Here is an 18,074-nt window from a genome sequence, read left to right on the forward strand (position 1 = left end):
CAGCATTTTATCCAACTCTCTATTATTATTATATTAGACAAACCCTGTGAAGTCACTCACCAACACGTACAGTAAAACTCAAACCCTCATTCCCTTCCAGGACTATGGAGTGACGGTGGATTTGTTGTGCTGAAGGTTAAGTAGTTTAGGCTAATCTGGAGGAGACACATTGATTGGTCTCACCACAAGAGGAGCATCTGTGGCTGTCATCATTTATTACCAGCGGGATTATGGGTAAAGCAAAGGGCCACAGAGCGGCACCACCGGTGCCCCTTCTCACCCCTGCGGTGTCTGGAGAGTGTCCCGTCCCAACCTGGGTCACCCCCCACCACAGCCCCCTGCACCCTAGTAGGACCCACCCCAGACACTGTGCACTGGGCAGCCTCAGCAGGCTGGGTGTGAGGTGCCTCTGTGTCTGTGTCAAAGCCATTCTCTGTTCCTGGCACTCTATTCCCCAAACAGACAGGGGCTGGCTCCCTCAGTGTTAGGTCATTAGCAAGGTGTTGTCAGTTGAGGGGAGGCCTCTCTCAGGCAGTGTGGCAGTTACACATTGGTTTACTGCACACACATTTGTGTGGCTATCACTTCCCACGTGCTGATGTTGTAGGGCATATCAACACTGATATCCCTTGAATTTCTCTGTGGAATTTGCAGGATCTTTACCTTTCATTCGTAGTTAGCATGATTAACATTGTGTTTAGCTCTGTGGATTTGCTGACCTACACTCTCTGCATATTAATACCAATGAACACTCTTACAAATATAATGTGTCTGCATAACGCACACACACACACACACGCATGCACACACACACACACACACACACACACACACACCCCTGGATATTCCTGGTGCTGCACATAAGCATGTTTGATCCAATATATTGCCACGCTGTTGTTTTTACAGATAAGACCACATTTACATGCACTTAATTAACATACTTTGGTGTTTATTTTTTTCAGAAGAATTATGTGCCATCTGTTTCTTATCTGATGCAGCCATCTCTGAGTCTGAGCCATAGAGAATACCTGGCCAGACTTTGATCTATCTGAAACAACACGCAGGCTTCTAATACAGCAGATGTTCCTCTGCTCCTTAAATACTCTGGTGATAATCTGTAATGTGTACAATATGACTCTCTCATTCTCACAGAGGCCACACATGCTTTTCCGGATTACACAGATTAGTCAAAGTTCGTGACTCTGGGGGGGGGGGGGGGGGGTCATTGTTTGCGAGAGTTGAATGATACAAGCCTGTTTTGGCATGTTTTGGTTGGATTCTGTGCTTCAGGCATATAGGTGTGGCTGGTTAGCTCTGAGCTTCAGTGGACTTTGGTGGCTTTAGTTTCTTTCCCACCCTTTCTTTGCATGAATACCTAAATACCTTCCTACATGTAATTCAGGCTCTGCTTTTTTTTTTATATCCTCCTACCCTCAGTTAAAGGGCAGGCCTGTTCGTGCCTTCTCCCTCCTCAGCTTCACTTCACAGTGTGTCTATATCAGTGACATGTGGTGAGCACTGGCTAATATCAGAGCCAGATTTACACATATGAACCCGATAGAGGTAGCTTAAATTCACCATTCAATTGGAAGCTTGCACAATACTATTGGCAACCGTATGTTTCATATTTCATATGAGCATTCTTTGCGCATGCATACAGGTAACTTACGAATTAGCTACAGTGCTATGGCTAGCTACGTGTTGACAGCCAGGACGAGTTGCAGCACCACTCCATTTGAAACAAGTGTTATTTCCTGTCCTTTCGTTTGAAGTAGTAGTTCCTTAAGCTCAGGCATTGGTCTTCCATTGTTTATCACTCCCTGTTTTGATTGAAAGTCCAATTTTGAGATTGTTTTAGGTTAGATATAAAACCTTCAATTTTTGTAGCGCTGGAATTTTTTTGCTGGAGCTAGCTAACATGAAGGGAGAGAGTGGGTCAATTATGTGGGCTCTACATGCCCCTCAGTGAGGCAGACGTGATAGCTGCCGCCCCTAGTGCTTGCGCTCCATCCAGTTTCTGAGGTGAAGCTGAGCTTGTCTCTGCCGCACCTCTCGTCTCTTCCTGTATTTGCAGCGGGAAATTATATTGAAATCATTATTGAAATCACAAATCAGTGGGAAAATCGTAATATTTATTTGTATTATTTACTTTTCGCAACAGCTATTTTGGTAACAGCTAGTTTCTAGGCTCTGCCTCCCCTGACCACATGTCCCTGGTCTATATGGACCTATGTCTGCAGAGAGCTGATAGTGGCTGGAATGAACAGATCACTTACGGTTGCCATTCTGTTATTGCCTTCCCTTGGCTGTGACCTGGGCCCTGGCATTTCAGTCTGTGTGATTAACAAAAGCCACCGTTTCCTCACATGCCCTCAGGGTGAATCTGTGGCCACTGATTGGCATATTGGCACTGTACTTGGTTGGCTCCGCATAGGCTAACTACAGTATGATTTCGCGACAGCTTCATATTCTGGTATGACTGAACAGATATTATCTTTTGTGGGCCCATGCCAACATGATATTGCTGAACTCCTGCCCAACAATGTTTTGAAGGTCAACTGAGGTCATTTGAGTGGGAAAATATTCTGGCACAAAATATGATCTATATAACCTACTTAAACTTCCCATTTTAGTATTTGTATTCAGCTTATGCACACAATGTTTAACAGCTCATTCAGCTATAGGATGTTGAGCTACAGTCAATTAATCTGTTGATTACCCTATTGATTGGCTTGGCTCACATGAGTAGCTTACTGTGCTGTATTTAAAGCCTGGCCAAAGTAGGTCCCTTGGTGGTGCGTCCTACAGTGACACAGGCAAACACAGGACATAATATGAGCTGAGGAGGTGTAATGTCTCCTATTGAGGGGCGTACACTGCATCCAATTCCATTACATCACTGCAGCCCAGTTGGAATGTAGTCTTAACATTTGTTACACAAACTTGTAGATGGAGATACATATTTAGATTTTTTTAAGGAGTGTAATATGATGAGCTTGTCCTGACAGCCGTAAAACAAAATGTCTGGCATAAACTTCAAAGACAAGACCATAGAGATAAGATGTTGTTATCACAACTAAGTGATGTTCTTGTCTTTATCTGATAAGGGCCTTGAATGCTTATCTCTAGAGCAGTGAGACTGAGAGTAATAATCCTAGCTATATCTAGGGGCAGATCATATGCTGCAGGGATATATTATGAACAGCATTGTCATGCTAATGTCATTGTCATTTTTACAGTATATAGTATTTGATGTCACTGTGTCTGCCCATAGTCGCTCCAGCTGAAGAACAGTAAGAGCGTTTCTTTCTGAAAGAGTGGTGCCTTCCTGAAAGCAAGGCAATCCTACACAGAGGGACAATAATCCCTGGCTTTAGGAATATTTGCGGCTGGCAGTTTGAGCAAAACCAGCATGGTGCCAGAATTTCAAATGTGCTGAAAAGGATTGAGGTAGGAAAGGGGAGAAGAGGGCCAGTCTTTTCGGGTTATTTCAACTTCCTTCGAAATCCCCTGCCCCTCCGTCTATTTCCATGATCCTCTGAGTCAGGCATATAAGAGCTCCATGGTATCCATACACAATGTCATGGTTAAGTGCATCAAATTAGTACAAAATGTCTTGCCCCAGTCTTCTGGTTTGCTCCATGGTGATATGTTGGCCGAGCAGAGACTCTGCACTGTGCAAACCAGGGCCGTTAAATCAATTTGGTGATTTGCAGCACTCAGATTAACAGTGGGAGACTCTCCCCGCACAGTGCGCTGCACTGTTTACCATTCAGCACAGCAATGGCCACAACAGGACACTTAATTATACTATATGCCAAATCAATAGGTTTCCATCTGTCTACTCCAAGCACATTAAAGCCATTCAGGCACTAGAAGGCAGGCGAACTGAGAGGGTTGGTCAGGGGAGGCTTGGAGGAGGAGGAGGAGTAGGAGGAGGATAATCAAAGCAAGCTACCTCCATCTCTGAGACCCAGGCCTCTTTTGACTGCAGGGGACATTCTTGTCATGGTTGTCCTCTCAGGCCCAGGAGCTTGGGCTTACTGTGACATAATGACTTTGACAGCTGTGGCGGCAGAATCGCCACTTTTGCTACATTTTGATGTTACAGTTCTTTTTTCATTTTGTGGTTTGGGCTCAGAGTGGTATGCGGGAAGAGCAGGGTTCTAATCACTGATCCTGATTTTAAGTGAAATACCCATGCATTATATTTCACTAAGTAGATGCAGTAGATGCACTGTTAGTTTCTAGTTTTCCTGATGTAAATGAGTGTCTTTATATACAGTACAACCCATAAGTGGAAGTGTTTGTGTGATGAAACTAAAGCCTTGGCTGTCCCATTTCTGAGCGCACGCACACTGTTCTTACACATGCACACAAGCGCACGCACGCTCTCTCTCTCATCATATCATTCTTGACCTCTGTCCTACCTTTCTCCTACAGTCCACACACACACACACACACACACACACACACACACACACACACACACACACACACACACACACGCACTTGCTCAGTGAGAATGTGTGCATTTTGGGGGAAATGATGACAGGATTACCAGTGCTGATTCCTATTCCTCTGCTATTGTCAGACTGCTGCTGCAGTGGAGTTACCTTGGATACTCACATGTCCCGAATCTCAATGAAGAAACTACCTTTCTCCTACAGTCCACACACGCACACACACGCACACACACACACGTACACACACGTACATACGCGCACACACACACACACACACACACACACACACACACACACACACACACACACATACACACACACACACACACACACACACACACACACACACACACATAGTCCCCAAGGTATTTTGGATCACTCCACCTCTGCAATTCAATGGGTATCATTTTATTATATCATTACTGAATGTATTTGATGCTCATGAAATCATGGAAGACAGATGGTTTGAACTTGACCCGCGTTGCTACTTGATCTTTATACAAATCTAAGTAGTCATGCTATGCTACTTCTCTTTGATATTCTGCATGTTGATTTCCTGATACATTCCTACAGTATCGATTGTAATCACAACAAAGAGAGAAAGCACAGAGAGCTCCCTCCTCTTCACATCTGTTTCCAATGAAGGCTCCACGAGGAGTCACTGAAGGGGAAAGCATGTGACTGCTACTGTAGCCAGCAGTAAGTTACCAGCCCTGTGATCTTAGCTCGGCCAGGACCAGCCAAATAAAGAAGGACACATAGGAATATTAGTCTCATTCTCTGTGGCTAGTGCAGTCTGGCTTTTAGTCTGGCTTGGTTTTCCAGATGCCAGTGTGGTGATTTGTGTTGCTTTGGTGCTGTGTGGCACACTGCCTTGGCGCTAACACACTGGCTTGGTCAGGTTCTGGCAGGCCCAGACTTCAGCCCTACTTAATACCTCTCCTGTCTAACCAGGCACGACTCCTTTTGTCTTCTACATGCATGAGCCTAGGGCACAGGGAATGTGTTGACACCCCTCATGAGGGGGCTGACTGTGCAGTGGGCTGGCTCAATGTGGTGGGTGAAGTGGACCGTACCAATGTGTACCCCCTTGGGGGGTAGGAGACTGGGACTGGAGAGAGAGAGAGAGAGGAATTCCAAGCTGTGTAGAACTGACCAGACGGAGGGTCTCTCTGACAGCAGTTTACCAACAGGAGAAAGGGGGTGGGCGAATGGGATAGATTTGACCATGCCGTGTACTCCCAAGCAGACATGTGTGGAGACGAGCTGTCATCTCTAGTTACTCCTCTCCTGTTAGCCGGAGCTTGTAGAGGTCAGTGTACTGAGGAGTTCCGTGCCTCTGCTCAGAGATGTAAACAGTTGTAGGATCCTATGAGACCATGTTCAAACAAGTTCAACCCAGACTGAGGCTTCCTGGACTTCTGTCCTGGCACTGAGAGAGGACTGAATCAGGACTGACACCATACCAGCATTACCGTGGAAACCATCTGAAATGCTTCTTAGATAGAGGCCACGGCAGAAGCATGTGTGATATTCTCCCGGCACTGTAGATCCTGGACGAAATGTCAGCTGCCAAGCGTGGTATTTGCTGATACACTGTGACCTTTTTGCTAGAGAGTACAGTGCACGGTGCTGTACGGTGAGATGGGGCTAGACATCATGTGTTTGACATGTGATTGATTGCTTGAGGTGTGTGTGTGTGTGTGTGTGTGTGTGTGTGTGTGTGTGTGTGTGTGTCTGTGTGTGTCTGTGTGTGTGTGTGTGTGTGTCTGTGTCTGTGTCTGTGTCTGTGTCTGTGTCTGTGTCTGTGGGTGCGTGCGTGCGTGCGCGCGCGCGTGTGTGTGTGCACGCATTCGGTAGACTGAGACTTGGCAGTGATCAATCACAGTGACTCACATGCTTCATTAATGGCTGAGGTTCTTATTGTGTCGGCGGCAGGGGTCAGAGATGGCAGGGCTATTACTCCAGCGTGCCACTGCTTTTAATCAAGCCCTGCTCGGCTCAGCTTAGCTCTGTTCATCTCCGCTTTGTACTAAAGCACTGAATGAGACCCACTATGAGACTACTGCTGCTGAGAGACCACAACACTCTCTTTATCCTATACCCTTGGTTCCCTTTTCTGCCCCCATGTTATTGAGCAATAGGTAATGCAGAGTATCTTTGGACTTGATGCAGAAAACACAAGCTACGTCAGATTTCGTCTCAGTATATATATTTTTTGACCTGACAGGTTTTCTGTGGTGCGGTACACTGCTGATCTAGGCTGCTGCTGGCTGTGGCAGCAGTGTGTGTGAGGTGGGTGGTGTTTGGCTGGTGGCCTCCCCCATCTAAGGCCCTTCACCCTATGGAAACAGCTGGCCCTCTGTGGTGTGTAGATATCTGCCCTGCACAGTTCAATGTGGAGGGATGAGACAGAGACAGAGCAGGGAAGCTTCAGTTGCTGGCTGGGGTGGTGTGGATTTAGATTTGTTTCACTACAAATTCACTGCAACACTTAAATCCCATTGATATAAGTTAATGTGTTGGTGTAGATAGGGGCCCAGGGCTTGACATGGCTTTTCCAGGTGAATTTATCTTTTACTTGTCCGGGAGCTCATGTTACTTGTCCAAATATGATGACGCGTGCATGCTTGGGTCTGTCTGTCTGTCTGTCTGTCTGTCTGTCTACTAAAACACTACAAGCCAGTAATACATTCCAATTCCAACAATTACTGTGGATCTCCGTGCACGCCAGAGAACGCTCGATTTGAAAGTTTAAAGTAAAGTGGTCATGCCACTTAGGCCTAATTAATGTGTGCTCTGCCAGCATTAATGTTTTGATTCAAAGGCATGATTTGCCAGATTCTATAGGCATGATTGTTTAAATTTTTTGTTATTTAATTAAGTTGAATTTGGTTTTGGAATTTGAAATTATAATCAGTATTCACAATTAATTTGTTGTATTCTTATTTGTTGATAATCCAATGTGACAACTTGCCCGACGTAGTGTAACAATTTATCTGCTGATGGGGCAAATTGTCACAAATGCACACTGTCTATTTAACGGTCTACAGCTCCATACTGAAATAAGATATGAAGATATAATCAATACAAAATATGTGCCCAAGACTTTCATTTGGTATGACATTTATATGTATTGTGCACACTCAGTAAATGTTAGACAGTGTGTGACAACATCCCCCATGCTCCCCTACTCAGCACCCCTACTCAGCCGACAACTAGATTTTTTTGACAAGGCAGCATACATTGGCAGAACAGCGGCAATAGTGCATAGCTCGTTAATACATTTATTACTTTTCCGATCTGACAACTGAAGGAGGAATAGTTTTTTTGCGGATATTAATACATATTGATTTAAAACTTTGTTTTGACTTGTCCGTCGGGCAAGTGCAGGAGGAAGTCTACTTGTCCGAACATAAAATTTACTTTATGTTTGCCTTTATGTTGAGCCCTGGGGCCTACCAGGCAATGTGCTACAAATGTAGCTAACCTCAAACCATGTCCTGCAAAGGGTTGCGCAAGCTATCAAATATAGTGCACCCATCTACTCTCAAATTTATCCCAAGTGTTTCATTAAGTTCGACATGTTCCCCCCTTTACACACAAATGCTTTTGAACATTTTATGCACTTCACGTTGTTGTTATTTATTCGGGTGAAATACAGCCACACTTTAGAACGCTTCATTTTCATCTGCCTTCGGCATTGTAACGGTGAGCTTTTGGTAGCTTAGCTAGCTAGCAGGGCAACGTTACTGACTGCTGCGACCAGTGAGAAAGTTAATTCGAAATTCGAACGATAATATGATCATAATAATTATAATAATTATAATATGATTCGGATAATATAATAATTTCAATATATGCACTCACTCTTCTTCACTCTTCGTCACACAACTGCTCAGCTCACCACCACTACACGCACTGATCAGTGGAACGTTAACGGGCGATGGCACGTGCGGTTGACTGTTGCATGTAACGTCTGTTTCGGAGCACCAGGGGGCGAGTGAGAAGTACTGAAGTTAGTAACCGAAATCTCTGTTGCAATTCGGTCCGGTAGGTACCAGATGTATAGGTACCGGTACCATATTGGTACCGGTTTTCGGTACCCAACCCTACTTCTCTCACAGCTGGCCCCGAAAGAGAGCGTTAAAAAAGAGGCATGATGTCTGAAATACATTTGGTTAATGGGAGAAATACAATCACATTTGGTTAATGGGAGAAATGACATCTCCCCTCTGACACTAACTTCTTAAAATCAAGCTTCTTAAAATTAGGCTTATGCGCAAGCAGTGCTCCAAAGATTGGTTTGACAGTCGGTTCCTCTCATCAATGTCTTGATAGCGTTCATCTTTGAGAACGCTGATTTGCATAGCCAACGTCTTCAGTGCGCCATAGTCTTGGGGACAAGCCACCCAAAAGTGCTCAGGCTTTCAGCTCCACAGAGAGCAGCTTTCATTTCGCTGGAGGCCACTTTGACTCGCGGCTTCGTCCAGCAGCATCCCATCCTTCGCATTAGTGGAGAATTCACCGTCTGGACTGATCGTGAATGGACACGCACAAACTCAATGACTTCCCTAGAAATGCCAAAGTCATCAAATCTGTCAGCTGTAATTATGCCTAAATAAAATAAAAGCAATGCAAAGTCCAGCCCCCACAGTGTATGCTTCGAAGAATTCTGGCCCTTGGACAAATGTAATTAGTGACCCATGCTATAGGACATAAGACAAGTTGTTACGAATGCAGTATGTGATGCTTCTTATTAAGCTATCATATTATGCTATCCAACTGTTTTAGTTTGTCAAGATGTGATCAGGATGTAAAGTCTAAATGATTGTTTAGGCTATATGTCATACGGTATAGAAGTCACCACATAAATAATTCAATATCGAGCAAAAACTTTTAATTTATTTTTCTTCGTGGTAATACCACAATTTTATGTGCCACCTTATGTTAAAAAAAATGTTTTAATCATTATATTGCATTGTTGATTGTTTGTTTGTTGATTGTTGCATTGTTGTGGAGCTAGCTTGCCCTAAGCATTTCATTGCACTGACTATAGCTGTATTCTGTTTAATTGATAAATAAACTTTGAGTTGATTTGATTTGGCTGGGTACAGAAGGGTGGAAACAGACTTGGATGCAGGTGAGGGTCATTATCCTAGCCTGGGTGGGACTGCTCCCATAAACACTCACATACTGAGACTGTGCTATGTTCTGCTCTGGTGAAAACCAGTCAAAAGAATGCCATCTGGCTGAACACCCCAACTACCTGCCATGCTTCTGTCTACTGAGGACACTTCCAGTAGATGTGCTTTTACTGCACTCCCTGACATCTCTTTGTGCCTCTAAATGAGGAGGTTTTTCTCTCAAAAGGCATGGTGGCTTTTCGGGTTGCCTTGGTGTCGCCTGTGTATGTTCCTCCCTGGGAACTCCCTGGTAAGAACTAGTTTGGGAAAAACAGCCAGATGAGTCACACTTCAAAGAGTTGAGTGAAGGAATGGACCTCCTAGGTGAGTGCTGCCAGTGTATCAGCTTCAAAGGGAGCTGGGCCATCGTCAGTCCCTCAGTTCCCTGACTGACAGTGGGAACATAGAACAAAGTCCCAGCGACAGACACGCCCCCCTGTCTGCTCCTCGCACTGGGGGGAGGGAGAGGGAGCAATGACTTGGTGGGAAGGAGGAGGAGGAGGAGGAGGAGGAGGAGGAGGAGGAGGAGGAGGAGTTGGACTTAGTCAACTAAGGATGCCATCTATTTGGAGCCACCATGCAGTCATTTGCACCAGACTACTAAATAGTACTGGAAACGTCTATTGTTTGTTGCAGGTCCGTTGTGCCAATTTCTATGATCCACATATGATCCTCCTTGATGATTCCCAGTTTAGTGTCCGCAGAATAGGTCTTTGAAACCAGAAGGACAATGTCTCAGCCTTTTTGGTACCATGGTCTTAGTTTGCGTGTATTTCATAATGACATCTGACTACTGTAGTATGCTACCATGACTACTGCATCAAATCATGTATTACTATTATTAACCTCTTTTTCTGTCTTTTTGCAGCAAAGAGTGTCGGGCAAGGTGCTGTTTGACCTGGTGTGTTCCCACTTGAACCTCATCGAGGGCGACTACTTCGGCTTGGAGTTCCAAGACCACCACAAGATGATGGTGAGTGTTGAAAAAGATTCTCAAACTTCGGCTCGTTCTTTATTTTGTAATGTATTTGCCTTTTAAATTAAAACATCTTTTCAATCTGTGCAGACTCAAGGAAATGTGTGTTTCTTCTATTAACAGGTTTGGCTAGACCTCCTAAAGCCCATAATGAAGCAACTCCGACGTAAGTGCCCTTACAGCTGGCAATGTAGATTTATCAGTCTATGAGAAAGTCAATGTGTCTAAATTAGCTTAAACTAACCCACCAGTGGTGTGTGAGCAGAGTGTATTAAGCAAAATGTGGAAACATTGAAAAGGAGACACACAGTTGAATTAATTTACTTGTGGTCTCAACACTCTCTCATAAGACCAAACTTAATCAGACAAGGGCCATCTTTCCTTCAGTCTGAGGCGCTGTTATTTAAGTTTCACATATTGAGTCATAAAACTTACATCGCTGGTTTTCCATGAAGGGTTGTTGTTAAGAACAGCAAACAATTGGCTTATGCTATGATCTCATTGGTCAGTGAGTGACGCAACACCCAGAACTCAGATTCATGTCACAGCAAATTTGAGAATTAGAATATGTCAAGATAGGCTCTTTAGAATGTATGTAAGATGTTGTTTATTTAGCTGTTGTCATAATTGTTGTGTCCTCTCACACCTACAGGGCCCAAGCACACTGTCCTGCGATTTGTGGTGAAGTTCTTTCCCCCTGACCATGCACAGTTACTGGAAGAACTGACAAGGTAAGACTCAACAGCAGGAAGCAACATACCTTCTCACAGATTCAATCTAGACAGCTCTGCTAGGATGTCCTCCTCCACAAGTGCTTGATATAAGAATGTGTAGCTGACTGGCTCTTGACATTGAGATACTGTGTGCTGTACATGTACAGATAATGAGGCATTGTATAAGACTGACTCTACACAGCAGGCTATCAGCAGACATATTTTTCTGTTCCATTAGAGTAATTAAAGTAATTTTCTGGTCAGGTCAGAGTGTGTGGAAATGACTCAGATGTCGCAGAAAGTGCCTGCTAATGCAGAAAGAGTCATGTGTCTCAGCCTCGCGGCAGATTATTATTTCTTCTTCAGTGATGTAATTTATGTCTCACAGTCATGTATTTCATGTCTTACAGTCATGTAATTTATGTCTTCATGTTCCTAATGGAGCACTCAAGTGATTACCATAAGACAAATTATTTTTCTGATTTCTTTCTCGGTGTATGGCAATGCCTTGGCTCTGAAGTATGTCTTCACTGTTCATATTTAACCTGAGATACATTTGCTGTCATACAAACACCTATAACGTGTTCTTTAATCTCCTATAATTCAATTATCATTTAAAAAAATACTCAATCAACAACAGTCAGTTTTGGGTGTGGTGCTTATGTGTCAAATACATAGACAGACCCCAGGTAGCTCTCTTCCTTTCATAACCTGTTGAATTATAGATGGTGTTGGTTAGCTGGGATCATCTCCAAGTGTTTGAAGTTGTTCTGGTGTTGTTGGACAGGTTTTTATGTTGATTACTAAAAACGTCCTTTTCAATCCATTCATAGCTGTTCTGTTTTGCTCTGTCTCGTCCAGGTACCTCTTTGCCCTGCAGATAAAGCTTGACCTGGCCTGTGGACGTCTGACCTGCAATGACAGTAGCACTGCCCTGCTGGTCTCCCATATTATCCAGTGTAGGTCTCCCATGACTGTTTCCCTGTGGCCCACTAGATCAGGGAATCAATAGAGCAGATACTACATTTCTAGGAAAAACACAACATGTTATTCACGCGGAACCCTCTTCAAACTGTGTCAAACAAAAATGCGGCCCAGCAGCGCAAATCGAGAATTTGTGTGTTGCCATGGATACCTTTCAGACTTCTGTCTAAACGTATTGTGGGAAGACTGCTTTGGAATAAGCTCACATGTCAGTCAGTACCTGGCCCAGAAACACTCAGAGCCTTCTGAAACCCAGCCGTTCCTCATCCTCCATCTGCCACCACAGGGGACTGTCACACTGTGATGAAAGTCAGGAAGAGGAACTGTTGAGGATCAGCTCTATTTGATTCTATCTATTCTGTTCTATTTTATGGATACACATGTACATATCTATTATATTCAGGGACATATGCAAATCAGATATGTTATCAAGCTGTAATGTGTGGGGCAATGTACAATACATGATTGGCAAAAGTGCACGGCCTATGTTGACCTTACCTCTGTCCTCCCCATGTCCCTGTCCAGCTGAGATTGGCGACTTTGAGGAGAGCCAGAGTCGATCGCACCTCCTCAACAACAACTACATCCCTGACCAGATGGCACTGATGGACAAGATCATGGAGTTCCACTCTAAGAATGTGTGAGTGCTCGTAGCTGCTCAAGAACTGTGTGTGTGTGTGTGTGTGTGTGTGTGTGTGTGTGTGTGTGTGTGTGTGTGTGTGGCTGGAACAAGAGCTTGTGTGCAGCCATTATTCGGGTCCACCCTGAACAGGAAACGGTTGTAAAAGACCTCATACATATCCCAAGGGATAGGTTTATATGCAGGTGACACATTCAGCAACTTACCACTGAATGAACAGTGGTGAAAGTACACTCTTTCACGGCATTTTATCATGTTTATACAAGGCAAAGACCCCGGGTTGTTTTTGTGGCTACTGCCTGGAGCTAAATGTGTAAATGTCTGGTTTTATCAACAAAAGGCCCCATTGCTTCCTAAAAAGGACTGGAATCAACCTGGACGATAACCTACAGCAACACATTACACATTGGCATAGCTAACGCCTAACGGCTTTGGACTCCCATGGTCATATCCCCCCATGGCAGGACTGCATAAGGGGAACGGGTTGTTGAACTCACTTACCTTCCCGCACTCCGCAGTACTTTTCCTATTACCTGACTCTCAATTGTGAGTTCTGCACTGTTGGTCAGATTGAGGTGGATAACTTCCAGATCCAGATCTTTTCCCACCATCCCCCTTCATCGATGCAGGCTGCCTCTGAACATGTGCCAAAACATGGCCGACCCCTGTCTCACCCCCGCGCTACAGCTATAGTGGAGATGGGAGCTCAGCAGGCAGCAGCGGACACATGAAAGGAACTCCATTAGAATTGACTGCCTCCCTGACTTTTATTTATTTATTTATTTCTGCTGATAACACTAACCACAGTTCTTCTGGCAGGGAGCCATGCTGAGAGTTAAATCTCTAATTAAGTAGCAAACACAGGAAACAGGAAGGCTTTCTCTCTGATAAGAATTAGGGAAGTGAGTTTAGTCTACTGCTTTGTTTCTTCAAACCTCAGTGGTGTCAGCTTAACATGGGAGTCATTAAGTCACAGGCCTGGACTTTCACCTCAATTATAGAAACATAGGAGTCAGGTTTAGAGCCATAATGTAAAAGTCCACAGTTCACTGAAACAGTTTAACCCTTAAAAAACTCTGCTATGTGCCACCACCCCCACCTCAACTTCATCTTGCCCTGACATTAAACATCTGTGAGACTTACCTGAGACTTGAATAAGACACCATGCTGTGTGTGTGCTTGCAGGGGCCAGACGCCGGCAGAGTCAGACTACCAGCTGCTGGAGGTGGCACGCAGGCTAGAGATGTATGGCGTACGACTCCACCCTGCCAAGGATCGGGAGGGTACCAAGCTGAGCCTGTCCGTGGCACACACCGGTGTCCTGGTCTTTCAGGTGACTGCCACTACCTTTTAGGTCAACACAGAGTTGTGGTGTGTGGCAGGAGGAATTCTGACGGGTTGTATGTCTTTTTAACATTGTCTTAAGTTAAATGTGTTACTAGGTTATTGCTTTGTTATGAATGCAATGCTGTCTTAATGTCATTCAGCTTTTGAAATGGTCATTTTCTGATTGATTCAGACGGGTTTACAACATCTAACAGTTCCTTTACTCACGAAACACTTGAGACTTAGAACGAGTTCTATTCCTAAGAATAAAGAAGTTAAATTTGTTAACAAGATAAACAAGATGAATATTCAGATTTGTACTGTTTGATATATGATTTGATATGATTGTATATTGTCACATTGGCTTTAGGGACACACCAAGATCAATGCCTTCAACTGGTCCAAAGTGCGCAAATTGAGCTTCAAAAGGAAGCGCTTTCTCATCAAGCTGAGACCGGACCTGAACGTAAGTCATAATAATTATGGACATGTATTGGTATAGTCAACCTTAGGGAGATCCGTTATTGATTTTCTATGAATATCCTGCCACATCTATTCGTGTCCCCCTACAGCAGAGCTCGTACCAGGACACTCTGGAGTTCCTGATGGGCAGCCGGGACTGCTGTAAGGTCTTCTGGAAGATCTGTGTGGAGTACCACGCCTTCTTCCGCCTGTTTGAGGAGCCCAAACCTAAGCCCAAGCCTGTGCTGTTTACCCGAGGATCCTCCTTCAGATTCAGGTAGACTTGGCCTCAGTCATACATAATAATGAACCATGTTTCTGTCTGCCTGGACACTATATAGCTGATGAAGACTAATGAAGAACCGCTGCCTCTGAATCTCATTTTCCCACTACAGCTCTGCCGAAAGTTCACTAACCTCAATCGTCTCCCCCCTGTGCCTTTCCCCTAGCGGTCGGACGCAAAAGCAGTTGATTGATTATGTGAAGGACTCAGAGTTTAAGAAGATCCCGTTTGAAAGGTAAGACACTGTGTTGGTGTTTGGTGTCTAACCAATCAGACATGGGCTGTTTAGGGGCTGCCAGGTACATAAACAGGCCAACTGAACTGTGTCATTGTCTCTCCCAGAAAACACAGCAGGATCCAGCACAGCAACCGCCTCTCTCCACTGCCTTCCCCACGCCGCCCTGAAGTGCCAAATGAAGTCAGTGTCATTGTCGTTTCTCCTATACAAAAAGCCCTTAAGAGGCTAAAGTGCTAAATGGCTTCCTGTGTCTGACCACACAGTATATTTTCATCTATGCAAAGGAAGACTATGAACACTAGATAGTAGTGCTTCAAAAGTATAAATAATACATTTTATGAACACAATAACTCCATTTCCTTTTTCCTCTTTTTACTTTTTAATCCTCTTGTCCTCTCCCTCTTCTTCTCTCTACTCTTCAGACTATGAATTGTGCTCTAGGTGACCGGGTAGACTCTCCGCCCCGCCACCACTGGAAGGAGTCAGCGTTGGTAAGCGCCGAGGACCCCTCAGCCCTGCGGACCCGGTCCAGCCCCGCCAACCAGAGGAACGGCCGTGGTGGTGGTGGTGGTGACGACAGGCCAAGCCCAAGCCCGGGGGTGGAGGAGGCCCGAGGCCCCACCAGGCATCCCCATCCAGACCTTCTGAACACAGGTCCAGCTTCCCGATCTGCTAAAGGCAGCAGCACCTCCATCCCCTACATTGACTGCAGTGACATAGATAGTGAATACGACATGACCAAGGGCCGGGTGACCAGGTCTCACACTACTAGCGACAGCTATGGGGAGGAGGCAATGGTCCGGGGGGGCGGTGGGGTGTTAAATGTTAACGATGCGTATCACCACCAACAGCAGGAGCATAGTCTGGGTAGGGTAAAGTGCAGGGAGGCCCCTCCTTCCCCAGAACCACTCCTCCTGAATCAAGAGTTTGACGAGTCTGCAAACATGTCCTTTTACAGCGGCGGGCCCCCCCGCGCCCCCCTCCACAGCACCATGATGGAGGAGGCGGCGGGCCGTGGAGCAGAGGAGCGTAACAGCCCCCTAACAGTCCGCCATATCATATCCGGCTCTAAGAGCTCCGCCTCCAGCCCCGTCATGAGCACCTTCCACCACCGGACAGGCTCGCTCAGCCACGCCGAGCAGAACGGCCACGGCTCCGCTCCCTCGCCCTCCCCCCGCTGGGACGACCGGGCCCACCAGGGCTTTAATGCCCGAGGCCTGGGGCCCAAAGACGAGAGCCTGTCCCATTGTGGCAGCTACTCCCCGATCACGAGCCGCTCTCCACACCTCCCAAAGCTCCACAACATGCGTAACCGCTCTGACACAGATCCCTTCATGCTAAGCCAGGTCCAGGCCACCTCCACGCCTTCGCGCGAGCCCCGGGCGGTACTCTCCAGGCTGGAGCGCATGGCTGCTCTGGAGCGCCGCATGATGGCTAACGGCCTGTCGGCCCCGGGCCAGCCAAAGCCCAGCCCTGTACAGAGGGGGTGTGTGGACCACACGGGGGTGGTACAGATGATTGACGGCTCCAGCAGTGGCTCAGAGTCCAGTGACTCAGAGGAGATAGAGACGACCACGGGCAGCTCCGGCAGCCAGCAGCACCCGCTCACCTTTGGTTACCCCATAGCTGTCAATCCCTCCTCCCCCTCCGTCATGCCCAGAAGCAAGTACTCCTTCGGTAGCCTCCAGCTGGATGAGGAGACAGAGGAGGACAGTTGCCTTACCTTTAGTGATGAGGATGGGGCTCAAGTGTTCAGCTGTTAGGGGAGGTGGGGCCATGGCCAGAGACCTGCTCTTCAGGGTTAGATGGGATGGCTCTTGGTGTTATCCTGGGAGATGATGTTCTGCCAGTTGTGCAATGGGACAGATAGTCAGGAGGGGCTGTGCTGTACACCATGTGCTCCATACTCCTCATGGGCACAGCGTGGCATTAGCTGAGTGTGTGCTCGGTCATGAGCTCGCTCTCTCTCTCTCTCTCTCTCTCTCTCTCTCTCTCTCTCTCTCTCTCTCTCTCTCTCTCTCGCTCTCTCCCGCTCTCTCGCTCTCTCCCGCTCTCTCTCTTGCTCTCTCGCTCTCTCTCTCTCTCTCTCTCTCTCTCTCTCTCTCTCTCTCTCTCTCACTCTCTCTCTCTCTCTCTCTCTCTCTCTCTCTCTCTCTCTCACTCTCTCTCTCTCTCTCTCTGAGCCAGACTTATTCCCATTGGATTGTACTGCCCTTTTGAATCGGTATGAGGGAGGCTCTCTATGTTCCCTTCCATATGAAATAACCCTATGGGGAATTTACCTTTCATGTTCCGTCTGCTCTGATTGAGTTTGCATCTCTCTGCTCACGCCAGGTGGTTCTCAAGTAGAGAGAGCAGTTATTTTATAGTGCCAAGTTCATTGAACAAACACTGTGCAGCATCATTTCAACGAATACAGCGTCTGTGTGGTCAGGCTCTGTGTCTGTTAACTTTTGGGATGAAGAATAGGGAATTCTGGGTTTTCAGGAGGTTGCACATTGTTGTTATGAATTGTGAGCAGACTGGACTCACAAACTCACGGTGGTGTTTTACATTGTAGAACTTGTGACTGTTGCTGAGTTGAGATGCTCTATCCAATGCCGTCATGTGTCTTCATAATAGGGAAAGAAACAAATCCAAGAAACAATGATATTGTTGTTTTCTGGTTAGTGGAATGATGCGGTTGGTCAATGTTTCATACATTACTGTATATGCACTTGTTGTTGCTTTTCTAATCCGTATTGTACTTATTTGTAGACATATAGATAGATCTCATAGATTGATTATGTGTTGAGAAGAC

The 18,074-nt window shown here is 45.8% G+C and overlaps 1 protein-coding gene across 1 annotated transcript in view; it reads left to right on the top strand.

Moving 5' to 3' along the window:
- Nucleotides 1-18,074, top strand: part of LOC308161748 (FERM, ARHGEF and pleckstrin domain-containing protein 1) — a gene marked incomplete at its 3' end in the record, with an annotated part of 44,874 nt that overhangs the window by 14,530 nt on the left and 12,270 nt on the right. Inside the window, exons 2-12 of the mRNA XM_080535810.1 lie at nucleotides 10,521-10,625; nucleotides 10,752-10,794; nucleotides 11,281-11,359; nucleotides 12,203-12,300; nucleotides 12,851-12,965; nucleotides 14,151-14,298; nucleotides 14,662-14,757; nucleotides 14,864-15,030; nucleotides 15,203-15,271; nucleotides 15,379-15,454; nucleotides 15,697-15,928. Coding sequence (XP_080391936.1) covers nucleotides 10,521-10,625; nucleotides 10,752-10,794; nucleotides 11,281-11,359; nucleotides 12,203-12,300; nucleotides 12,851-12,965; nucleotides 14,151-14,298; nucleotides 14,662-14,757; nucleotides 14,864-15,030; nucleotides 15,203-15,271; nucleotides 15,379-15,454; nucleotides 15,697-15,928 — 1,228 coding nt within the window. The remainder of the gene's footprint in view (nucleotides 1-10,520; nucleotides 10,626-10,751; nucleotides 10,795-11,280; nucleotides 11,360-12,202; nucleotides 12,301-12,850; nucleotides 12,966-14,150; nucleotides 14,299-14,661; nucleotides 14,758-14,863; nucleotides 15,031-15,202; nucleotides 15,272-15,378; nucleotides 15,455-15,696; nucleotides 15,929-18,074) is intronic.

Source organism: Nansenia antarctica, assembly GCF_963989245.1.
Source record: "Nansenia antarctica genome assembly, chromosome: 7".
NCBI lineage: Eukaryota > Metazoa > Chordata > Actinopteri > Argentiniformes > Microstomatidae > Nansenia > Nansenia antarctica.